Source organism: Nicotiana tabacum, chromosome 12 (genome assembly GCF_000715075.1).
Source record: "Nicotiana tabacum cultivar K326 chromosome 12, ASM71507v2, whole genome shotgun sequence".
Taxonomy (NCBI): domain Eukaryota; kingdom Viridiplantae; phylum Streptophyta; class Magnoliopsida; order Solanales; family Solanaceae; genus Nicotiana; species Nicotiana tabacum.
Genome location: NC_134091.1, coordinates 16,020,243 through 16,045,764, shown reverse-complemented (window position 1 = coordinate 16,045,764; position 25,522 = coordinate 16,020,243). Strand labels below are relative to the sequence as shown.

Below are 25,522 nucleotides of genomic sequence, written 5' to 3'. Positions count from 1 at the left end.
GTGGTTGTTGGGCAAATTGTGATAGGAGTTGATTGTGTTGTGTTGTCGTGATAATATTCCGTGTAAATTGTTGTATGATTTGAGTTATTATTATGAGGATATAAGGGTGAAATTCACTGTGGTTATGTGCATTTGGATATTGTCTGGGCGGAGAGATAAGGGTGGCTATAGAAACGATAAGGGTGGCTATTGATATTGTCAGGGTGGAGGGATAAGGGAGGCTATTATAGGAGTGATAAGGGTGGCTATAAGAGAGATAAGGGTGGCTATTGTCAGGGATAATATGTGATGATGTGGGGTTATTGCGTTGGTAATTTTCATGTGATCTTGTGATTTTTCTTGTGTTTATTTCTATATCTTGTGCAATTTGTCTTGTTGTTTCGGTGAACTTTATAATAGTATGATCTATGTTGAAAATGGGAGCTTGTGGCTATTACAGGCGGATTATGAAATGAATTGTGGGCACGAGGTGCCGTGAGTAAATAATGATGATATTGACACGTGAATTGTCCGTGCAATTATAATATGAAATGTGGGCACGAGGTGCCGTGGTTAAATGATGATTATATTGGCACGTGAGTTGTCTGTGCGGTTGTGATAGAGAGATTGGCACGAGGTGCCGTGAAAATATAAAAGTGGACTGAAACCCGTATGTTATGAATTTGAAATGTTGTGTCACAGGGTGACTTTTATTCGAAAGATATTTATTTAAAAGAATTATATTTGAAAATATTTATTTGAAAGAATTATATTTAAAGATATTTATTTGAAAGAATTATATTTGAAGAAATTATATTTGAAAGAGATTTATTTAAAAGAATTATATTGGAAAGATATTTATTTGAAGGAAGTATATTCAAAATATATTTATTGGAAAGGATAATATTCTAAAGCTTTTTATTTGAAAAACTTATAGGTGAAAGATTTATATTTGAAGGACTTGATTAATTGGTTGTACTTGTATTCATTATTTGTTGAGCAATATTTATGTTGTTCTTGTTGTCCTACTGTGTATATCACTGGTTTATTATTGTTTTCATTTTTGTTTCCTATTATTTTTGTATACTATATTGCACAGGTTATTAGACTAGTGAGTGTCTTGACCGTACCTCGTCATTGTGAACCTGAGGTTAGTCTTGAGACTTATTGGGTACCGAGTGTGGTGTACTCATACTAAACTTCTATATATTTTTGTGCAGAGCCAGATATTGGAGATATCGGACTCGGACAGAGTTAAAGTGTGATCGCAAGGATTCAAGGTAGAGCTACTTCGTCGTCGCAGTCCCTTGGAGTCTTTCCATTTGATTGTACTGTTAATTATTAATCAAACAGTATTGAGTATTCGATCCTTGAGATAATTTCATGTATTCAGTTAGAGTTCGTGACTCAGTATTACCAGTCTTGGGAGGTTGTTTGTAATTATTTTTGCTATTAGTTTCTAAAAGAAAATGGCTTGGATTGTAATTATAATCGGCTTACTTAGTATCACGACCCAAAAATCACACCTGTCGTGATGGTGTCTATCCCAATACTAGACAAGCCGACAACATCAAAAATACACAATTTCTTTTAAGTTTGAAAATATAATATTTAAACACAATCCACATGTCTCGCAATTACAGATACAAACACTCCCAAAACATGGTGTCACTAAGTACATGAACATCTATACATTACAAGTCTGGAAAATACGTTCTATAATAATCTGAGATCAAATACAATAAACAAAAAGATAGGGAAGGAGAGACAAGGTCTGCGAAACATGTCAGTTACCTCAGAATCTCCGAAAAATCAACTGTGTGAAAGAATCAACACCCACTGTATCCGAGATCACCTGGATCTGCACACGAAGTGCATGGTGTAGTATGAGTACAACCAACTCAGTAAGTAACAATAATAAATAAAGAACTGAAAGTAGCGACGAGCTTCTCAGCTAAGTCCAAATATAGTACTTTCCAATATAAAAGAGTAGGAATGCTCTCAAGTTCAACATTTAAGATTTCACTAAAATTTCATATCAAGTTTGACCGAAACAGAAAAAAATATTTTTTCGAAATTTCCAAAGTAGTGATATATGACAGCTAACTTGCAGCAAATAATGAAATTAATGCATCCTCTTAGAGTAACAGTCACTCATTCCTCTCATTCACTCCAACCTCGCAGTCACTCATTCCTCACAGTCACTCATCACTCGGCACTCGCACTTGGCACTCGAACTCGGCACTTGCACTCAGTAGGTACCTGCGCTCACTGGGGGTGTGTACAGACTCCGGAGGGGCTCCATCAGCCCAAGCGCTATATCAAGCAAATCATGGCATAAATCAATAAAAACATGATACGGCGTGCAGTCCGATCCATAAATATCCTCACAATTAGGCCCTCGGCCTCACTCAGTTCTCAACCTCTCCAGTCTCTCGGGATCAAGATGTCATGAAAATCAGCCCAAAATGATAATATGATACATCAATAAATAGCAACAGAGGCTGAGATATGATATGAAATTAATAAATATGACTGAGTGTGAAATTACAATTTGAACATATAATTCAATCACAAAAATGACCCTAATGGGTACCAATAATAACAACATATGTCTAAGCATGATTTTTAATACGAGTCTCAGCTCAATTTTCCCTAACACATAGAGAATGTACGAATATCAACCGATAATTCAACTACACAGTCCCATGGAATTTAACCAAGTCACAATTCCTACGGTGCACGCCCAAACGCCTGTCACCTAGCATGTGTGTCACCTCAAAACCAATCACATAACACATAATCCGGGGTTTCATACCCTCTAAACCAAATTTAGAACTGTTACTTACCTCAAACCGTGTAATTTTTTATTCCGCTATGCCCTTTCCACAAGAATTGGTCTCCGAAAGCCTCGTATCTAGCCACAAATAATTCGATTCAGTCAATACCAATTATTGTAATTAATTCCATAATGAAATACTAATTTTCTAATAAAAATTCGAAATTAACTCAAAAATCATCGGTGGGGCCCACGTCTCAGAACCCGACAAAAGTTACAAAGTATGAACGCCCATCCAACCATGAGTCCAACCATACAAATTTTACCAAATTCCGATATCAACTGGCCCTCAAATCTTCAATTAAAGTCTTTGAGGATTTCTACCATTTTCAACTCAATCCTTACCCATTTGAACTCAACAATCTGTCCATAAACCTTATTAATACGTATAAATAATACTCTTATACCCAAGAATCATATTCTTAATGACCCATCTTTACCCAAACTCGAAATTGAAGACTAGGGGTTAGATCCTTACATCTTGGGTGAAGATCTTGTGATATTTCCTTGTTGGATTTCAAAACTTAAACAAGATCTTGATGAACAAAGTACTTGAGCTTCTTCCTCTCTCTAGAACACTCTCCCTTATCTCTAAAAATATCAGATTTTTGCTCCAAAATAAGCTTCAAGGGCTATAAATCGAAGTTAGGTCGGGTAAAAAATTAGAAAGAATGAAAGCCCCGACGCAGTAATACGATAACATAACACGTTTGCGGTCATTATGCCGCCCGCAGACCTGTTCTGCGATCGCATAATGCACCACATATTTTCCTCAAATCTTGTCTCACAACTGCTTCACTCTACGGCCATTATGCAGTCCGCAGAGTGATTCTGCGGTCGCATAATGGATCGCAGAAACGCATTTTTTTGCCACAAATTTTCCTTTACTCCCCGGTGCATTGTTCAACTCAAAAGGTCCGAGCTGCGGCGAGAAATTTCTATAATCTTTGTACTAATTGATCTGCCTCGGCACCACAAAAGCTTAATTTCCTTAGCAAAAATTCTCAGGGGTCGTTACACATAAGTCAACATCCGGTCAACCTTTCAACTTAAATTCTAAACCTTGAAACTAAGTGTTCCAAATCATTCCAAAACCTCACCGGACCCGAACCAATTACCCCGGCAAGTCAAATAACAATCGTAAATCACAATTTAAGCAGTAAATGGAAAAACAGAGTTTTAATACTCAAAACGATCGATCGGGTCGTTACACTTAGTCTTAGAGACTATGTGTTATCACGACGCATGTGGTGAGATTTTGGGTCGTGACATATGTGGTCTTAAATAAGCCATAGTATTTGTGTGACTGTAAAAATGTTCTTCTGTTCTGAAACCTGACATAGCATGTGAGTGGCAATAAATGCTTCTTATTAAGAAAATATTAAATGTGTCAATCCTTTGGAAACAGACGACATAATATAAATCTTTTTGAAAGATAGGAAATATTATAGATGGCTAACTAATGGTGGAGCCTGATATTTTTTTAAAAAGGATTCAAAAAAGTGCTAGAGTATCAGACTTAGGATTTGTACATGAAATCTAAAGCAAATTTTGAATCCCCTTTGATAGAATCTTCTCTTCTACCAAGATTCAAAAGAATCCAAAATTCATTTATCAAAAAATCGTTTTTGTCCAATTTGTATAGTACAGTTTTTTGGCGAAGCAAATTTTCTTGAACCCCATTACCTCCTTTTTGTTCCATTGTAGTTATGTTTTAAGTGACTAAAAAATTCTTTTAGGTCGTATTCATGTACATGCTTAGTACTTTGAATTTATATTTAAAGAGTTTCAAATTTGGATGAATAGGAATTGGATGGTGAAGGTGCAAGGCTTGCGGATTACTTCGATATAATTGCAGGAACAAGCACAGGTGGTCTAGTCACAGCCATGCTAACAGCTCCAGACAAAGACAAGCGTCCTTTATTTGCTGCTAAAGACATTAAACCCTTCTATCTTGAACATGGCCCTAAGATATTCCCATAGAAAAAGTAACTTTTTCTATTTCTACTACTACTTTATTTAAATTCTTGTTTCAAGTACAATATTATCTTAAATACTTGCTCTTCATTACAGATCGATGGTATTGTTTGGATCATTATTGAAGACCTTGAAATCTCTAATGGGACCAAAGTATAATGGGAAGTATCTTCACCAAGTCATAGAGGAGAAACTAGGGGAGACTCTGTTGCATGAGACATTGACTAATGTGGTCATTCCTACTTTTGATATCAAGAATCTACAGCCAACAATTTTCTCCACTTTTGAGGTCCTTTTCTCTCCCTTTACCTCTGAATTTATGTGAAATGACTTTCCTCACTTTTGTGCGGAAGCCATTTCCCTTCCCAATTATCTCAATTCTTGATTTTTATCCCGCTCTTGAGCATACTATTAATTTTTATAATTCAAAATTTTATCGAAACATCTCAGATTTGCTAATATTACTATCAACTTTAATACTCCTAAATATTTTTTTGAAAAAATAATTCACTCTCCAATCGAACACACCATAAATTCTTTCTAAGAAATAGTTCATATCATTTTTGTTTTCTTCAAAAAATGACTTCTGCCATACCAAACGCATTATGTATATCCTTCTTTCTCTTTTTTCTTTCCCCCCTTACATGTGAGGTTTGTATAGTTGGAAATCTATATAGGAGTATATGATTTGGTAATTGCTATTTCAGGCCCTTGTTGCTACAAGCCAAGTGACCCATCAAATAATGACTGGAAACCCAGATTTCTTCCCAATCAAACCCATTGATTATGGAAGGTTTTTGGTGATATCTATAGGCACTGGATCAGCAAAAGTGGAACAGAAATATAATGCTAAAATTGCATCCAAATGGGGTATCTTGGGTTGGCTTCTTAATGGAGGTTCAACTCCAATTGTAGATGTTTTTACTCAAGCCAGTGGTGATATGGCTGATTTTCATATTTCTGTTGTTTTCCAAGCTCTTCATTCTGAAGAAAATTACCTTCGTATTCAGGTACAATTATATAAGCCTAAATATTTAAAAAATCTAAATAGTATTGATTGTTATAAATAGATGGATCGCCATTTTCTAAGAGTCAATTAAATGGTGGGGTAGTGGGACATCCTTTTGGAAACTCCGATTAACTTATCTTATTGATTTTCACTCATAGGGTTGATTTTCTCATTTGATCCTACATAATTCGAATTAGGAGGCGGAAAGGGTACACCGTACATATGAGGCAAAATTCGTATACACAGTCCAAAAGCTACCTCAATGGATAAGGGGGTTCAAAACTTTTGTAAGATTGCTCGTTCAATTCCTACTGGCCACATTCTCTTCAAATTTTTTAACTTTTTTTTAACCTCCTTAGCAAAAATTCTGCCTCCGCCACTGAATTTCTTGGCGGTTAGATGAGAAGTTGGGTAGAGAGATAATAAAATCTCCCCAGGAATGGTAGCTTTTATTCCTTGATTGCGGGTTGTCTTGCTTTGCTACATAAAAACAGTTGGTTGAATAAACTTTTAGTACATTTTAGTCGACATGTAGTTGAAGCTGATTTTTAGGAGATCCACCTATTTTCAAGTAAGATTTAATTTATACATTGACAGCGTAAAAGATTGTTATAACATTATCTATTGTGATATGTCACTTATCATGTTTTGCAGGTTATACCATTTCATGCTTGCAATAAGAAATTAGTAGTAATTAGCTTTTGATGAGTGACCTGATAATATAGAATTTCTGTACACTAGTGTCAGTGTATATTAGAGTAACTCTCAAATATAATACTATTGAAAAAAGGAAAGTTCTAGATTTTATGACTTTATCTTAACTAAGATAATTATACTGTTCATCAATGGTAGGATGACACATTAACTGGAACAGACTCCTCTGTTGACATAGCAACCAAAGAGAACATGGACAAATTGATTGAAATAGGGAAAACTTTATTGAAGAAACCAGTTTCAAGGGTAAATTTGCAGACGCCCTATCTGAACAATGCAAAAATGGTGGCACAAATGAAGAAACTTTGAAAAGGTAATTCAACTCTCTTCTGATCATTACCATCTTCTATAGTTGTATATAGTAAAAATGACATTTGCATAATTTCTAAGAAGGTATAAGTTATCCCGACACTAATTACCCCACTCCCTACAAAGTATAAGTTATCCTTGTATTAATGTTAATCTCGGGATAATTTATCCCAGGTTTGCTAACCAAACAAAGTATTAAGGTGGTATTAAATTTTTATCCTAGCACTATTTGTATTTATACCTCATACCAAACGGCCCCTTAATTGATGGCTGCTAGGAGTTTTTGCATATGTGAAGTTTAGGGAATTAATTGGAGTACAATTTTTTTTATTACAAAAGTTCTTGGCTTTTGAAAACAACCTAAGTTTAAGTGCTTAACAACCACAAACAGCAAGTCAGCAACACCTTAATACCAATAACGAGTTGGAGTCGCGATGAGCTAAAAATCAAAACGCCAAAAAAAAGACTTTTTTTCTCTCCGTACAATTACTAACTTTGGCCCTTAACGGTAACATATTAGACGCGTCAACCCTACGCTCCACCTCATGGAGCGGTCGGACAGTGTCCAAAGGGCGCGTACTGACAGCCAGTATGAACCTCCTGGTACGACGACTCCAACTGCTGAAGCAATTGCTGGAAAATTAACTTATGGCACCACAGTATCTACCGCAACAGCTACTCCAACGACCCCTCGAGATTCAGTGATTGCTAGACAAACTACTCACAATGGGATGTCGGCGATGATTTTTAAAGCTAAAGACTATTATGAAATCATGGCTGAAGAATGCAAATTAACTATTGCCGGTAGGTTTCTGAAGCTCCGTCCTCAAATCGAAAGGTTAAGGTCCAGTTTCAGAGAACTTTTTTCAATTAAAGGTGCTGCTAAGATTGGAGTCAATGACAACTACAATATTTTCATAGACTTCAACAATGAAGATGACTTCAACTCTATATGGTACGGGAGGGTGATCGAAATTGAAGGATTACAAATGTGGCTTCAAAAATGGTCGTTGGATATTAAGCCGGATGAAGACATTCCAATTGTTCTGGTATGGGTACTTCTTCCAGGTATACCATTCAATATGCATAAATGGCATTATGTTAAAAAAATTGTCAGTAATGTTGGCACTCCGTTGGCCTTAGATGTTGCTACTCATGGTAGAACAAGGCCTAGTATAGTTAAGGTTAGGGTCGAAATAGACTTAACGAAACCCCTACCTAGTAGTGTATGGGTGGGCTCTGACGATGAGAATTCACCTCTGAAAGGGTATACGCAAAAAATTAAATACGAAAACATTCCTAAGTACTGCATTCATTGTAGGAAAATTGGGCACAATATGATGAATTGTAGAGTTCTTGAGAAAAAAAAGAACTGTAGAAGTATGCTGAAAATATGATTCTATTGCAAACAGAAGCAATAACAATAAGGAATTGAACAACTAGAACTAAAGGGCAGAAAATAAAGGATATGGAAAAATTCAAGGAAAGAATTCCAATAACTTCCAAGAACGCAAGTTCTATAGCCTTGACAAGATCAAAACAACAACGTCTTGATTCATTGAAGAAATCAAACGCATTTACTTAAAAGCAAATCAAAATAATAGATTCGGATCTTGACCGTTTTACGAGTAACTTGAGACAACAATTAATAACTAGTATTAATCGCCTTCTAAGAATACCACAAAGGAATTAAAGATATCACAATAGAGAAGTAATCTTACTATCTTGAACTATGAACTAGTAAATGTTGAAAGATAAATCTCAAAGCACAAGTAACAAAGGTTCAAAACAACTCTCAAAGTATGATATACTTAATCAATAATGAAGTGTCTCAATGAATGAGAAGAACTCCTTATTTATGGGAGTACTAAGGCATAAAAAGTCCTTAAAATTAGGTAGGGTGACTGCTAAGGCATAAAAAGTCATTACAATTAGGTATGGTGGTTGCTAAGGAGTGAGAAAAGTCATTAAAATTAGGTGGGGCGGCCAAATCCCTTTGGGGAAGATTTGGACCTTAAAACTACTAGTTTGGGCCATTGGTTTGGACTTCAATTGGGCTCTTTTTGAAACACCCCCTTTTGGACCTCTTTTAAGATCATTTTGAGCCCCTTTGGTGGACTTCAAGGGTTGATTTGGTGGTCCAATCTTCCTCCTCTTGGACTTCAATTTGAATTACCAAATAATTGTAAAACTTGGATAATTCATCTACTTTGGGCTTGAGCTCTTCCTCTACAATTAAAAGTTTCTTTATTTGCCATTGAAGTCCAACAACCTTAGTCTGCAACTCTTTAGCTTGAAATCTTGTAAATGGCCTTGGAGCTTCCAAAACTCTATTCGTGTCCTTGATGCTATCAGAAAGAGAATAGTGAAGGCAATGTAGGCCAAAAGAAGGATGTGGCAAAGCAAAATGCTACAAAAGTTGTTAAGGGTGTGGAAAAACAGAATTCTAATATTAAAGTTAAGAAAAGAGAGGTGCCTACGAGCAAAATAGTTGTTGAATCATCTAAACAAATTACTGAATAAAAAATTGAGGCACATTGTTCTATAGTAAAAGGGAGTACAAATGGTAAAGATGTAGCTAATAAGAAGAAGGGTAATGGGAACCAACAAAGAGCTGAGATAACACGAGTTAACACTAACAATATGACTATAAGCAAGACCTTCAGTTACAGAGCGACTAAGCAAGAGGAAGGAAAAAAAAGAAGAAAGTTAAGAAAATGCCAAAAAAATAAGAAGCAAAGTTATATTCAAACCAGTACAACTGCAGGAAAATAGCAAAAGAAGGATAGCAAAAGCCACCAATTCTATTCAAAGTGAACAGTCCCTATCCGAGATCAAAGAGAGTATCCAAAGTTAGAGTGATCAGGGGAAACATAGTCACCAACAGCAGGTACAAACAATTATTATGGATAATAATCCTACTACAAATATTGTTGAAGCTCCAAACATTTCTAAAGAAGATAGAAGGCATGAAAAGGGTAAGCCAGGGGAGACTGACACCAACACAAGGGTTGATCAAGAACATCAGCTAGCAATTAGGAGTGCTAATATGGTCAGTGATATCTCTAGTTCATCCACTTTACCATCGGATATTATTAATCAACCGGGATTGAATTTGTTTGTTGAACTGAATTTTCCCAAATGTATCCATCCGACTGAGAACAACGATGATGTTACTAGTGATCTTCTTAGACAGACAACTTCTAACTGCTTCAAGTAAACAAAATCAAATACTCGGGAGATTAACAAAAGTCTCCAAGACAAGATAAACAACAAATATCAAACATGTGCTACCGAGGAAAGAGGAAGAATCCAAAATAGGAAAAATGGAAAAAGGCACTTGAATAAAGCTACTCCTTTACAGAAAAGGAAACAACAAGAGGATATATCCCCAACTAGTTCTAATGATTAGTACAATTTTTTAGAACATTAGAGGGGTGAGATCTAAGAAAGCCATTCATAGGCTTAAACATTTGATCAACATAAACAAGACACAATTTGTGGCCATCTTTGAGCCTTTTGTGAATAATGAAAAACTTGACGGTTACAGGAAGTTTCTTGGATTTCCACATTGTATCTCTAACTGCAATGGTCAAATTTGGTGCTTCTGGAATGTCAACTGTCACTCTGTATTGATAGCCGAGGATGAACAACATATTACCATAAAGTTCGAAGATGGTATTAACAACCACAATTCTTATATTTCAGCAGTTTATGCAAAATACACTTCAACTGATAGAAAAGACCTTTAGGATAGCCTTGAACAAGACAATATTAATGTTGATGGTCCTTGGTGTATTGGAGGGGACTTCAATGTCATTACCGATCCAGATGAAAAGCTAGGAGGAAGGCCTCATAGGGTTCATAGAAGCTTGGATTTTAATAACTGTATGGACAATTTTAGGGTGACTGATGTTGGTTTTTCTGGTTCTAAGTTTACATGGTGCAATAATAGAAGGCATAGCAAGAGAATTTGGAAAAGACTTGATAGGATATTTATTAATGACATGTGGGCTCAGATGATCCAGATCACTACAGTGAGACACTTGGCGAGAACTGTCTCTGATCATGGGTCGTTACTCATGAAGTGCTTTAACACTAACCAAAGCCACGTCAGTTACTTCAAGTTTCTTAATTTCTGGGTTAATCAAGAGGGCTTCCTAGACATTGTTAAAGAAGTCTGGTAGTCCAATATAATTGGCAATCATATGTGGATCTTACAATCTAAAATGAAGCCTCTTAGCAGGAGATTGAGCCAGTGGTCTAGAGAAGAGATTGGGGACATCAATGATCTGATTATAAAATGGGAGGAAAAAGTCCAAATATTTGAGGATATGGATGCTGCTACCATCTCTTATAATAGCATGGAAGAATCGAATAAAGCACATGTTGAATATATTAAATGATTGAGTATGCAAGAGTCTCTCCTTAAATAGAAAACTCATACTAGATGGTTTGATGACGGAGATACCAATACCAAGTACTTCCATAGCCTTCTCAGGTAAAGGAGAAGGAAACAACAGTTGAACAGGATTAAGAACCATAGAGGGAAATGGATTAAGAAAGAGAAGAACATTGCCAATGTTGTCGTGCATCATTTTGAGTCTCTATTCAATCTTCCAAAGCCTACTCTCAACCCCGGTATCCTTAACTGCATCCCTAATTGTATTTTTGAAGAAGAAAATATCAAACTGACTGCAATTCCTAGTGAAGAAGTGATCAAAGAAGCAATCTTTAACTTAAGTGTTGATAGCACTACTGGCCCAGACTGTTATAATGGTACTTTCTTTCAACATTGCTGAGATATTATCAAGTATGATATCATTGCCTTTGTTAGAGAATTTTTTCTTCGAAAGAAGCTCACCAAGTTCTATTCTCACACTTGTCTTGTTTTGATTCCTAAAGTTGATGCCCCCGCCACTTTTTTGGAATTTAGACCTATTAGCCTCTCTAACTTCACCAACAAGATTTACTCCAAAGTCCTCTCTCTTAGACTTAAACCCCTTGTGACTAAGCTTATCTCCGACAATCAAACTGGTTTTGTGAAGGATAGGTTGATCACAGAGAATGTTCTTCTTGCTCAGAAAATCATTCAAAGTATTTCCCAGAATAATCGGGGCGGTAACATTGTTATTAAGCTGGATATGGCCAAAGTGTACGATAGAATGTCTTGGTTATTTATAACATCAGTTCTTAGGAGATATGGATTCTCTGAACTTTGGATAGAGTTAGTCGAGAACATTATTTCTGGGGTTTGGTACTCTATAATTATTAATGGCTCCAGAAATGGCTTCTTCACTTCTTCTCAAGGCTTAAAGCAAGGGGATCTTCTTTCCCCTTATCTTTTTATTCTTGCGGTTGAAGTTTTATCTAGATCCCCGAATAATCTCAATCGGAACAACAACTTCATTCCTTTCTCGATGCCTTCTAGAGGTCCTACTATTAATCATCTTTAACAGTGGAAGTACCACTTCTATTAATATGATTATGAAGGTGATAAGGGATTATGAGGAGAGCTCTGGTCAGCTAGTTAATAGGGATAGGAGCTTCTTCCTAACGGCCCCTAAAATATGTGCCTCCGGGATCAATAGAATGAGACAATGCACAGGCTTTCTTGACAAGGACTTCCCTGTTACTTACCTTGGATGCCCTTTGTATATTGGTAGAAAGAAAATTGCTTACTTTGATAATATGGTTCACAAGGTAATAAAAAGACTCAATGGTTGGCAGGGTAACATAATTTCTCCTGGAGGTAGAATGGTGTTAATCAAGAATGTTCTACAATCTATACCTATATACACTCTCTCTATTATGTCCCCTCCTAAAGCTACCTTTCATCTTATTGAAATACATTTTGCCAATTTTTTCTGGGGTAGTAGTGGGGATCAAAGAAAGTACCACTGGCGGTCTTGGAAAAATCTTAGCTTTCATACAGATGAAGGAGGCATAGGCATAAGAAGAATGGAAGATATCAGTGAAGTATTAGCCACCAAAAGATGGTGGAGATTTAGAGCTATTCCTTCTCTATGGGCCAATTTCATCAACACAAGTATTGCATTAGAGCTCACCCTAATGCTAAACAATGAGCTTCTGGGAACTCACATTCCTGGAAACATATGACCAAGGTTAGAAAGAATGCTAAAAATCACATGGTATGACACGTTAATTCAGGTGATTGTAGCTTCTGTTGGGATAATTGGACTCATAAAGGTCCTCTAGCAGCTCTAGTACCCGTGACTAACAAAATCACTAAGATTCTAGTCAAGGATTTCATACAAAATGAGGAGTGGAATATTCACAAACTTAATAGGACAATTCCAGACAAAATATTTTGGAACTTGTCAGAGGATGGAAACTACTCCCACAAAACAGCTCTTGAAATGATCAGAACTAGAAAACCTAAAGAACTAATCTTAAGCAAGGTATGGCACTCTTCTATTCCTTTTAAAATTTCTTTTCTTACTTGGAGATTGTGAAACAGAAAACTACCTTTTGATGATGTTATTGTCAACTTTGGGAAACCAATGGTTTCTAGATGTAACTGTTGCTCATCTCCCAAAAGTGAAACTATTCAACATGTTTTCATGGAAGAAGAGGCAGCTAGTTATATTTGGAAACTAATAGGTTCCCTATTGGGCTTAACGCATCATCAGAGGTCAGTTAGATTTACCATTAATAATTGGTGGCAGGTTAAGGCCTTGAACGATGTCCATAAACTTCTGCTACAAATCACTCCAAGTATCATCTACTGGACTATTTGGAAAGAAAGATGCTCGTGTAAATATGGCAATCAAAAGAAGTTCAACTTATTCAAAATGGGCCAACACAATTTGTTGGATAGTCGGAGCAGCTATATCAAAAGCCTTTCCGAACTGCAAGCTCTCTTCCCTGGAATAATCTCTGTGACAACCTAATGAAGTTATATCCTATCCCAAGAATCACCATAGTTCTCTGGAACAAACCTGGAATAGGCACTTTCAAGCTAAATACTAATGACAGCTTCCTAAAGGCGAATAACATGGCTGGAATGGGTGGGATTCTAAGGAATGATGATGGCGACATAGTTATGGCCTACTCTATCCCTACTCGGTGCAGTAGCAACAACTAAGTAGAAGCTCAAGCAGCTTGGTTTGGAGTAAATTGGTGTATTGAACATGGATACACAGATTTTACTCTAGAATTAGACTCCATGATTGTGACTAATATGCTGAAGGAGAAGAGAGTTTATAACTACAAGATGAACAACATTATAGAGTACACTTCTCATATATTGGAGCAGGCTAATGTTAATATTATACATTGCTATAGGGAGGCCAATCAAGTTGCGGATTCCCTTGCTAAACTTGTTGCTACATCAACAGAGGAATCCTACTATTTCTCTTTCCAGCAGCTTCCAAAAACTGTCAAAGGCCCATTTCAATTAGACAAATACCAAATGCCTAGGATAAAGCAAATTTTTTTGTTAGTTAGGATCTTTATTTTGGACTGGGTGAGAGATGCACAAAATTCCCCTTCCTAGTTTTTTGAAGGATAACTTTTTTATCCGTGTGTTGTATTTTGGAGGTTAAGGATATATCCCCTCTTGTATTCCTTACTTTACTGAAATACAACTCCCCAGCCAACCCGGGAAATCTTATTTTTAAAAAAAAGTTGGAGTCGCGATGTGAATCTTTACGAACCAAGACTACCTAAAACAATTCTCTCTCTAGAATTTTTCTCTCAAATTTCCGCCGTCACTGTAGCAGTGAATAGTACCAAACAGTACCATAAACAGTGACTTCATCACTGTTCATCGCGGACAAGCTGGAGCTTTAGGCTTCAATGGCCACAATGGCCGGTGACCAGCCAGATTTTTCGGCTGGTCTGCCCTCCCCCAGCATTGCACAACAACATACAACAACGTGATTCACAGAGGCAGAAGTAGATAGAATGAACGTGATTGAAGGCCTCCAATATGCTATCGTTGGCAAGCTTTGATATGGTTCTCCGGAGATTCACGAGCTTCGCCGAATAATTCCAACTCAATGTGGTATCAAAGGTGAGTGTAATATCGGATTCCTTAGAGATCGTCATGTGTTAATTAGATTAACTCTATGGCAAGATTTCCTCGATTTCACAGCGAAGAGTACGTACTACATCAAAGCCAAATATGGGTACGAATACCAATTGCATACTCTTATCTACGATGCAAAATTTAAGGCGGGTGAAGAAACTCCAATGGCGATGGCGTGGATTTCTTTTCCTGGACTGCTGCCTACCTTTTTTGTAAAGGAAACTCTGTTTTCTTTGGATACAGCTATGGGAAGGTCAGTGTGTCTTGACGTAGCAACTACAAACAAAACTAGGCCGAGTTGCGCAAGAGTAAAAGTTCTTGTCGATTTGTTGGCCGAACTACCTAAAAAGGTGCGATTGGATATTGATGATGAAGCTTCTGGTGGTGTTTGAACAGAATGGGTGAGAATTCAGTATGACATGCTACCAAAATATTGTAAGGAGTGTAAACTACAAGGACATGATGAAATTGAATATTGGCGTTTGCACCCCGAGCTTATTGAGAATCGAAGCAGCAAGAAAAGGAATGATCTTGCTAAGTTGAACAACTGGAATTCTGCTGCTGATGAACAAGGAAAAACCAAAAATCACATTACCCCTTTAATGATTCTCACGAGTGGAAAAGTAATCGGGAACGTAGGTGCTCAGTGGAAGGAAGTTCGGGATAATCAGGGAACCAACAAAAATAACAAAACCCAGGTACATGGGCAAACTGGCAATGCAATCGTGCCAGTGAATGCTGGTGTATAGCAGGTACACAATAACTTTGCACTGATGGAGGTCGAAGAAGATCAGACAAACAAGGTTCAAACAAGGAATAAATTTGCAGTATTAGAGGAGGAACAAAGTGATATAAACGAGAACAACCAACTGGTTTTGGTGGGGAAAAAACCAGTCTTCAGGTCTGAAGATGGTCCTACTCCTTCTGGGATTCAGTTCACAATTGATTGGGTTCATAGAAGGTTTGGGACTAGCAAAGAGGATCTAAAACAACTCAATGTGACTACAAACCAATCTTGTCATGCGATTCCATCTCAAACATTTAAAGATGCTGGGCAGATGGAGGATCTTGATGAGGTAAACTCTACAAAGGTCTTATGGAGCAATGCAGTTGAGGTTAAGAATGATCAGCTGGGCAAAAAAAAAGACAATAGAAGACAAGATGAAGAAGGATAACAATCCAAGCTCACCTGGCGATAGGTTGGCGACGCCAGGCCTAAAGTCAGGCTCACCTGGCGATAGGTTGGCGACGCCAGGCCTAAAGTTAGGCTCACCTGGCGATAGGCTGGCGACGCCAGGTCTAAAGCCAGGCTCACCTGGCGATAGGCTGGCGACGCCAGGTCTAAAGCCAGGCTCACCTGGCGATAGGCTGGCAACGCCAGGCCTAAAGCCAGGCTCCCCGGACGTTAGGCGGGCGACGCCAGGCCTAAAGCTAGGTTCACCTGATGAGGCAGCTACAGTAAACCCCAACCTTAGAGCCACTGGAGAGATTTTGGCCTATGTAGATGGTGTTCCGGTGTATGTCCATGAGCTACAATTCAAGGAGTATGAACAGGCTGATGAGCGGGCAATTGTTCCAAGAGCATCTGGGGAAATAGAGGAAGTGCCTATGGAATCTGGCACTGATCAAACCATGCAACTACATCTTAATATTCCAATTAAGACTCCTCTACAACATTTACATGATTTAGTTACACACAATGTGACACCAATTGATGAAGACTTATTGAGACCAAATCCAATAGAGGATGAAGGAGATGATGAATCAACTGCAGAAAACTTCAAAAAATGGATAGGGAAGGGTATTTATCACCCACAACTAGTGCTAAAGGAGGTAAAAAAAAACTAAGAAGAATCAAAGTAAATATCCACCACAACCTTCAAGAATAATGCCCATGAGGGCAGCTTCTCTATCTAAATGATGATGATCAAAACATTAATATGGAACATAAGGTCTGTGAATACACAACAGGCCTTTCCTAGGGTGATCAACATGAATAAGGAGCATAATTTTTGTGTAGTTGCATTGATGGAGCCTTTTTAAAAGAGGGGATTCATTGATAGATATAAAAGGAGGTTGAATATGGAGACTGCTTATACAAATATTAATGGGCAAATATGGTTGTTCTTTGATGCAGTGGTGGAATGGGAATTAGTGGAGGATACTGAGCAACAGGTGACTGTGAGAGTGTTTCACCATGACATGGGGCAGCACATTATGATGACATTTGTTTATGCAAAATGTCCAGCAATTGAGAGGTTGAATTTGTGGGATCACTTGTATTATTTAGCAAGTGATATAGAATTACCATGGTTGGTAGGAGGGGATTTCAATGTGATATTGCATGAAGATGAGAAAATAGGGGGACTTCCAGTACACCCTCCTGAATATGAGGATTTTTCATTTTGTATAAACTCGTGGTTTGTTTGAGCAAGGGTACAAAGGAAGTCCATTCACATGGTGGAATGAGAGATCCAATCCTGAGTGTATATTCAAGAGATTGGATAGGATTTTTGTGAATTTTCCATTTCATAACATGTTGCCAACTATTGAAGTTGATGATTTAATCAGAACTGGATCAGATCATGCACCATTGCTAATGACATGTGGAGTGTAGACAACCAATTTTGTCAAGCCTTTCAGATTCTTGAACTTTTGGACAAAACATGCTACATTTATGGATGTGGTGAGGCAGAATTGGGAAGCTGATTTCATAGGGGATCAGTTTTTGATGTTCAAGCAGAATATCAAGAGGGTGAAGGCAGCACTCTCAAAATGGAGTAGGAAAACATTTGGTGATATCTTCAAGCAATTGGCTATTTTTGAGGACATTGTTAGGGTGAAGGAGATGTTGTTTGAAGAAAAGCCTACAATTGAGAATAAGATTGTGCTTCAAAAGGCTCAATCTGAATTGAAGAAATACTTGAATATTGAGGAGCAGTATTGGAAGCAAAAAGGTGGGATGACTTGGTTTGCTGAAGGAGATAGGAATACAAGTTTCTTTCACAATCATGTCAATGGCAAAAGAAAGAAATTGCAACTGAATAGGATCAAAAGTGACAGTGGGGTATGGATTGAAGACCAGGAGCAATTGGCTACAGCTGCAGTGGACTTCTATCAAAAACAGTTTACAAATGAAGGTAATGCTTCTGAATTTCCCTTGCTCAATAATGTACCTTCAATGGTCACTATGGATCAGAATTTGGAACTTAGCAGATGGCCAAAATGTTTACAAGAAAATAAGTCATTTTCTGAAGTTTGGTTGCTATGGAAAATTTTACGGAGAGAATATTCTCCATCAAATTAAAGAGGGAAAATGACTTTCCTCACTTTTGTGCGGAAGCCATTTCCCTTCCCAATTATCTCAATTCTTGATTTTTATCCCGCTCTTGAACTTATTATTAATTTTTATAATTCAAAATTTTATCGAAACATCTCAGATTTGCTGATATTACTATCAACTTTAATATTCCTAAATATTTTTTTGAAAAAATAATTCACTCTCCAATCGAACACACCATAAATTCTTTCTAAGAAATAGTTCATATCATTTTTGTTTTCTTCAAAAAATGACTTCTGCCATACCAAACGCATTATGTATATCCTTCTTTCTCTTTTTCTTTCCCCCCTTACATGTGAGGTTTGTATAGTTGGAAATCTATATAGGAGTATATGATTTGGTAATTGCTATTTCAGGCCCTTGTTGCTACAAGCCAAGTGACCCATCAAATAATGACTGGAAACCCAGATTTCTTCCCAATCAAACCCATTGATTACAGAAGATTTTTGGTGATATCTATAGGCACTGGATCAGCAAAAGTGGAACAGAAATATAATGCTAAAATTGCATCCAAATGGGGTATCTTGGGTTGGCTTCTTAATGGAGGTTCAACTCCAATTGTGGATGTTTTTACTTAAGCCAGTGGTGATATGGTTGATCTTCATATTTCTGTTGTTTTCCAAGCTCTTCATTCTGAAGAAAATTACCTTCGTATTCAGGTACAATTATATAAGCCTAAAAATAAAAATTCTAAGAAGTACTGATTGGTATTAATAGATGGATAGCCCTTTTCGTCCTTAAAGTTGATCTTTGTTGCCTAAGACCAACTAAGGTTGTAAGGGTCAATTAAATGGTGGGAACTCCTTTCAGGAACTCCGATTAACTTATCTTATTGAGGTTCTCTCTTCAGATTGATTTTCCCATTTGATCCTAAATCATTCGACAACTTGAGTGTCTTAACTATCTTATTCTTGGCAAGGGCAGATTTAGGGTACGGAAGGGGTACACTATACATATCAGGCAAAATTCGTTTTATGCTTCTATATATTATATTTTGTATCCCCTTAACGCAATCCAAAAGCATAGCTCAGTGATCAAGGGGGTTCAAAACCTTTGTGAGGTTGCTCGTTTAATTCCCATTGGCCACAGTCTCTTTAAATTATTTAATTTTTTTTAACCTCTTTAGTGAAAATCCTGCCTCCGCCACTGAATTTCTTTGCTGTTAGATGAGAAGTTGGGTAGAGAGATAATAGAATCTCCCCGGGGATGGTAGCTTCTATTCCTTGATTGTGGGTTGTCTTGGTTTGCTACATAAAAACAATTGATTGAATAACCTTTTAATACATTTTAATATATTGCCTCTTTTCGTCGTCTTTTCGTCTTCTTGAGCCGAGGGTCTATCGGAAACAGCCTCTCTACCCTTTTGGGGTAGGGGTAAGGTCTGCGTACACTCTACCCTCCCCAAACTTCACTAGTGAAATTTCATTGGGTCGTTGTTGCTGTTGATGTTGTTTAGTCGACATATAGTTGAAGCTGCTTTGTTTGGAGATCCACCTATTTTCAAATAGAACTTAATTATACTTTAATAGCGTAAAAGGTTGTTATACTATCTGTTGTATCATGTTGCTTATCATGTTTTGCAAGTTATACCATTTCATGCTTGCAATAAAAAAATTAGTTGTAATTAGCTTTTGAGCGACCTAATAATATAAAGTTTTTGTATACTAGTGCCGTGTATATTAGTCAAACTCTTTCAAATATAATATTGGAAAAAAGAGAGGAAAGTTTTAGATCTTATGACTTTATCTTGACTAAGATAATTATATTGTTCATCAATTGTAGGATGACACATTAACTGGAACAGATTCCTCTGTTGACATAGCAACCAAAGAGAACATGGACAAATTGGTTAAAATAGGGAAAACTTTATTGAAGAAACCAGTTTCAAGGGTAAATTTGCAAACAGGCCTATCTGAACAATGCAAAAATGGTGGCACAAATGAAGAAACTTTGAAAAGGTAATTCAACTCTCTTCTGAACATTACCATCTTATATAGTTGTATATAGTAATACTAATACCAAGAAAAGTATTTCGTGTTAATTAATTAATTGATTTATATTATATTTGACAAGTTTGCGAAGGTACTTTCAGAAGAAAAAAGACTCAGGGATTCCAAGTCACCTCATACAAACAAAACCTCAGAGTAGCACATCATTTGTTTGGAGCACACAAGAAATCATTGTCTTTATTTAGCTTTGTATTTACTTTAAAGCTTTAATTTGTTATAGATGACGGGTAAAATTCAATTTGTGTTTGATGTAAAGTGTAATTCAATTTGTGTGTTATAAAAAGATGTAACTTAATGAAGTATAAAATTCTTGTTACCATGCATGTATTTTCAATTTTCTGTTTTTTCGTTTTTCTAAACCACCAACCCCAACCCCCCCTCCCCAAATATTTTTTTTATTATATTTTCAGTTCTGGCTTTTTTATTTTTCAGTTTACAGGTTCGAAATTTTACGTGTTCCAAAGTTATGAGTTCATAGGTTTATGTGTTTGGAAGTTTGCGGGTTTAACAATTATAGAGTTTACGAGTTCGAAAGTTTAGCGGTTAAGAAGTTTATAAAATTTGTGGATTCGGAAGATTGTTGGTTCGAAAGTTTATGGCTTCATGTTTATCGTATCTAAATTATAATTTATGAATACTCTTGAAAAGTTTATTTTCCTTAATTTGCGTACCAAATACCGGAAAATGAGTAAGATTACTACTTTTTTTCCAAGAAAATATTTTATTAAAAAATATTTTCCGTTATACCAAACACACCCTTAATGGCGAACTTTTGGCTCAAATGTGCTTTCTTTATTTTTTTCTCAATTTTCGGAACTCGACATATATTTTTCAAAAATAATGTAAAATAATTGGTGTTAGGATTGCTTCCTTAGATAAGTTTGAAATATTGTTGTAACGACCCAACCGATCATTTTGACTGTTAGAACCCCGCTCCCCTAAATAAGTGTCACGGCCCAAAATCCATTAAAGGTTGTGATGGCGCCTAACACCGTTGTCAGGCAAGCCAACCTTGACTAATTAATTTAATTACCCATTTTAGTATTTTTAAAATCAAAATTTCCTCAATTAAATAGTAAAGATAGAACTCAAAGAGTAAGTGATAAATAACTTAGCAACTAAATTACTAAACAACCCATAATCACTCCCAAAACTCGGTGTCATAAGTACATGAGCATTTACTAGGAATATAAAATAAAATACAGCAATTGTCCGGAATACAAATTAGACAGGAAAAATATAAATAACTCTGAAGGAGACTCTACTGACTGCAGATCATAATATAAAATGTAACTCACCTAAGTCTCCGCATTAACCACACCTCTGCGCCCACAAGGCCGCTAGACATATACGTACCTACACAAAAAATGTGCAGCAAGTGTAGCATGAGTACGTAAACAACGTGTACCTAGTAAGTATCAAACCTAATTTCGAAGAAGTAGTGACGAGAGGTCGACTTTAACACTCACTAAGGGTCAATAATATGAAAAATAGAAATATTAAATCAACATGATTTATAGGATTAACAATAATTTCCTTAACAAGCAGAGATAATTAATTCTTTCAATTCCAATACTTTTCAATTTATCAATTAGCTTCACAAGCTGCAATATAATATCAAAGTATCGTGTAATTATTATTATTAGGAATAATTTCTATCGAGGTCGTACAACCCGATCCAGAGTGTCATGTACACTGTTGAGGGACATACGGCGTGATCCATAGATGCATCTATACTGTCGAGGTGTTTGGCCCGCTCCACAAGAAAGGATGACATTTTCTTATGTAACTCCGGAATGAGAATATATTTATTTTTATTAAGATTTACACACCATAATGTACAGTTTATAGCAACAGTTAAATAATTTGAGCAAAAATACAAGTATGTGAAATTTTAGTCTCTTATTTTTTTCTCTAACAATTTACAACAAAAATTCCAATATTCAATTAACTGAAAGATGCAATTATCACAAGTAATTCATGATTTGAGTCCTAAACTACCCGGACATAGCAATATTAGTAGTTACGCACGGACTCTCGTCACCTCGTGCGTACGTAGCCCCCATAATTTACAACAATTATTAATTTAAATCACCTAGGGGTAAATTCCTTCTTATAAGGTTAGACAAGAGACTTACCTCGCTCCGAAATTCCATAGCCGGCTCCCAAGCCTTTCAAATAACTCGACCGACGCCCAATGCTCCAAAACTCGCTTTCGCTTTATTAACATTTAAAAGCTTTTAATCCTCTTCCGACATTGTAACATTGATTAAAATGCTCATACGCCACCAACAATTTGATATCTACAATTACAATCCCAATTACAATCAAAATATGACTCAAAAATATTTATCAATATCCATTTATGGCTCACAAGTTGGCTACAAGCCTCCAGCTCAAATCGTCTAATTGGTTCACTTACTAGCACATTCAACTCCATTCTTATCATTTAATACCCATTTGAAGTCATAAATGATACTACATTAATTCTCCAACACCGCCAAATTACTATTCATCGTCTTCCTTAACCAACATTTTCAAAATATTTAATTTGGTGATTACTTAGTTGAACACTTCCAACTAAGCTAGAAAATGATTTCATAGGTTCATTGCATCCTTTAATATCATTTCTAAGAACACTATTTATCTTTCCCTCATTTTCTCAAGAACATTATTCATGCCATGAACTAGGGTTTATGAAATCAATTATCCAACCATAACAACTTGAAATAAATATTAGAATTACTCTCACCGACTCATAAGAAATGATCTTGAAGCATTAGTATTACCTTCTTGAAGTTTTTTCTTAAAATTCCAATGTTTGGGAAATTTGGTATTCTTGAACAACTTGAAAGATTTCTAGGGATTTCAAAGATTGAAGGATGTTAATATTAATGTTAATAGGATGTTATTAACTTAAAATATCCAAAAAAACTCACCTTGTATTCTTAAGTAGTCCCCAAGGTCGAATCCACCATGAAAGAACCAATCCCTAGCTTAATAAAATCCCCAAAAATGGCTGCTGCCCATGACTGCCTTATATAGGCACAGGTGCTTCAGCGAGTTGTACCTTGCACTGTGCAGGTTGTACCGCATATTACAAGTTTTCCCTTGCTGGATACCTTTTACTAAAACGTCCATAACTCCTTGTAGAAATATCCAAATGACTAACGGTTTAAAGCGTTAGAAACTAGACTCGAAGATCTTTCATTTGATAGGTTGTCCACCATCTATGTCAAGTTGGAAATTACATGATAGACTAAAGTTCCAAATGAGTACACACAAAACCTAACTTTGATATATATAACTTGACTTAGACTTAGGGCTCTCCTTAGAACCCACATCACTTATAATATGACTCGTACACTTATTAACATACGAACCTGCTGAAATTTTCAAATCCCGATTCTAAGGTCGTTTACTCAAAAATTCCAACCTTAGTCAATTCTTCCAACTTAAAGCTTTCGAAATGAGAATTTTCTTTCCAAATCAACTCCGAACTTTACAAAATTAAATTCCGACCACATGTACAAGTCATAATACCTGAAGTGAAGCTACTTAGGGTCTCAAACCGCCAAACGACGCGCTAGAGCTCAAAACGACCGGTCGGGTCGTTACATTCTCTCGCACTTAAACATACGTTCGTCCTCGAACGTGCTAAGAACTGCTGTGGAGTTGTTGTTTGAAATCATTGTTTTACACATCGTGCACCTACCCATGCTACCAAAAATAGTTGAGCTCACTAGCTCGAGCCAGTCTAAAGATTCTTTTTTTTGTTGTCAAATAAGCCTTAGAGCCCAATTCCAACATCCGAAATTCTCCGCCAGGCCTGTTTCCATCATCCGAACACCGTATCAATCACTACATGATGCACCAATACATGGTTGCATACCTTTGCTAAATCCACACCATGCACCGCATAATTCACATAACCATAATAACATCCTCTGATAGCACTAGCCGAAATTCCACAAATCCGATGCCCACAACTTACCTCATGACGCATATAAAGCATGCTCCAACTCTTGAAATGCTACCACGACGGAAGAGATGTGTAGAAATTCATAACCAACTACCGAATTAACAAATCATAGAGTCTCTCCTCCAGACAAGGACCATCACCTCATTCTGAATTGAATAGCGATATTTGTTCTTTAATATACCTTATATAAATCTGATTGCACTTATTTCAGGTCTAGTAGTCTCGTCTCACCCAGTATAAGCTACACATGCAATAATCCACTTCAAACACTGACCAGGATCTCGTATGACACCAACAATGCGCCAATTGGCTACAAACTCGAATATGATATATAAGGAAAAATGAACTCTGGAAAGAGCTACTCAACTCGCGTAACTAATTTAACAACTGAAAAGATTTCATGAATCTTTCTTAGAAAATGTGGGCAAAACACACATGAATAGATATAGGGAACTGTGCTCAACATCACGCTATTTCGGCATGCAACCCAATTCACATATGATACCCGTGGCGGCGTGCCACCCGATCCACACTTAATAATCTAAGTAAAACACACCTCGAACCGTAACGCTTATACTCACGAATTCCTGAATATCAACCATAAGCACGCCAAGTGCATAATATGAATCCTGGGGGGACGGGTAGCATCATACGCTATAAAACCCAAACACAACTAAGGTGCGATATATGATCTGCATCTCGAGAGCCACCATGCTTACATAATACCACCGTTGTGGGGGACCTCAACACATTGTACAAATAATCAAGCCGCCCCACAGCCCACACGGCACTATAAAGTACCACATGAAATAGTTGGCAACAAAATTAACATCCCACGCCCGAATATTCTTCCATAATGAATGTTATACTGCATGAACACACCCTTGCTGTGTAGAGTACACATCCACATTTGGACCCATCAACAGACCTCAAACCGATTTTTTTTATCATATCACGCTTGGGTAAATAATCTTCCAGGATCCACAATGACCCCTTTTCCTATGACACGCAAGAACAACCATCGAATTCGAAACAAAATTTCACAATTCTCAACCAACTGAATAGAGCGCCCTTCAGGCATAATTTCTCAAATTAGCGATAGTACCACAATCTCCATGCTTGTTCTCAATCCCTGATCATTTAAGTGACTATAGGTCATACTCATACATTCTTCCCGTGGAATACGCTCCCACGACCTTCCATGGGGTCCCGAGTACCCCGAGAGTGATACAGATTGGAATCGGATCAAGAATTGGACTTAAGCAAAATCTGTATTTTTCCTTCTGCTGTAATCGCACCTGCGGATTTTTC

At 36.8% G+C, this 25,522-nt stretch overlaps 2 protein-coding genes across 7 annotated transcripts; both read left to right on the top strand.

Moving 5' to 3' along the window:
• The first annotated feature begins 4,895 nt into the window (after positions 1-4,895).
• LOC142161665 (patatin-like protein 2) lies at positions 4,896-6,827 on the top strand. Its single transcript, XM_075227172.1, has 3 exons — positions 4,896-5,084; positions 5,503-5,805; positions 6,657-6,827. Exons 1-3 carry the CDS (start codon positions 4,896-4,898, stop codon positions 6,825-6,827), a joined length of 663 nt encoding a protein of 220 aa, XP_075083273.1.
• A 90-nt stretch (positions 6,828-6,917) lies between these two features.
• On the top strand, positions 6,918-20,545 carry LOC142166804 (uncharacterized). Of its 6 annotated transcripts, none has more exons than XR_012697213.1 (4): positions 7,904-18,020; positions 18,577-18,879; positions 20,003-20,178; positions 20,294-20,545. XR_012697213.1 is itself a non-coding variant. In XM_075226192.1 (4 exons), exons 1-4 carry the CDS (start codon positions 7,373-7,375, stop codon positions 20,412-20,414), a joined length of 684 nt encoding a protein of 227 aa, XP_075082293.1. In that variant the 5' UTR covers positions 6,918-7,372; the 3' UTR covers positions 20,415-20,545. The 6 variants fall into 5 exon arrangements, 2 of the variants coding, with proteins under 2 accessions (XP_075082293.1, XP_075082292.1); XM_075226192.1 differs by lacking the exons at positions 7,904-18,020; positions 18,577-18,879 and adding exons at positions 6,918-7,631; positions 7,749-7,876; XR_012697214.1 differs by lacking the exon at positions 7,904-18,020 and adding an exon at positions 6,922-7,876.
• Positions 20,546-25,522: the final 4,977 nt, after the last annotated feature.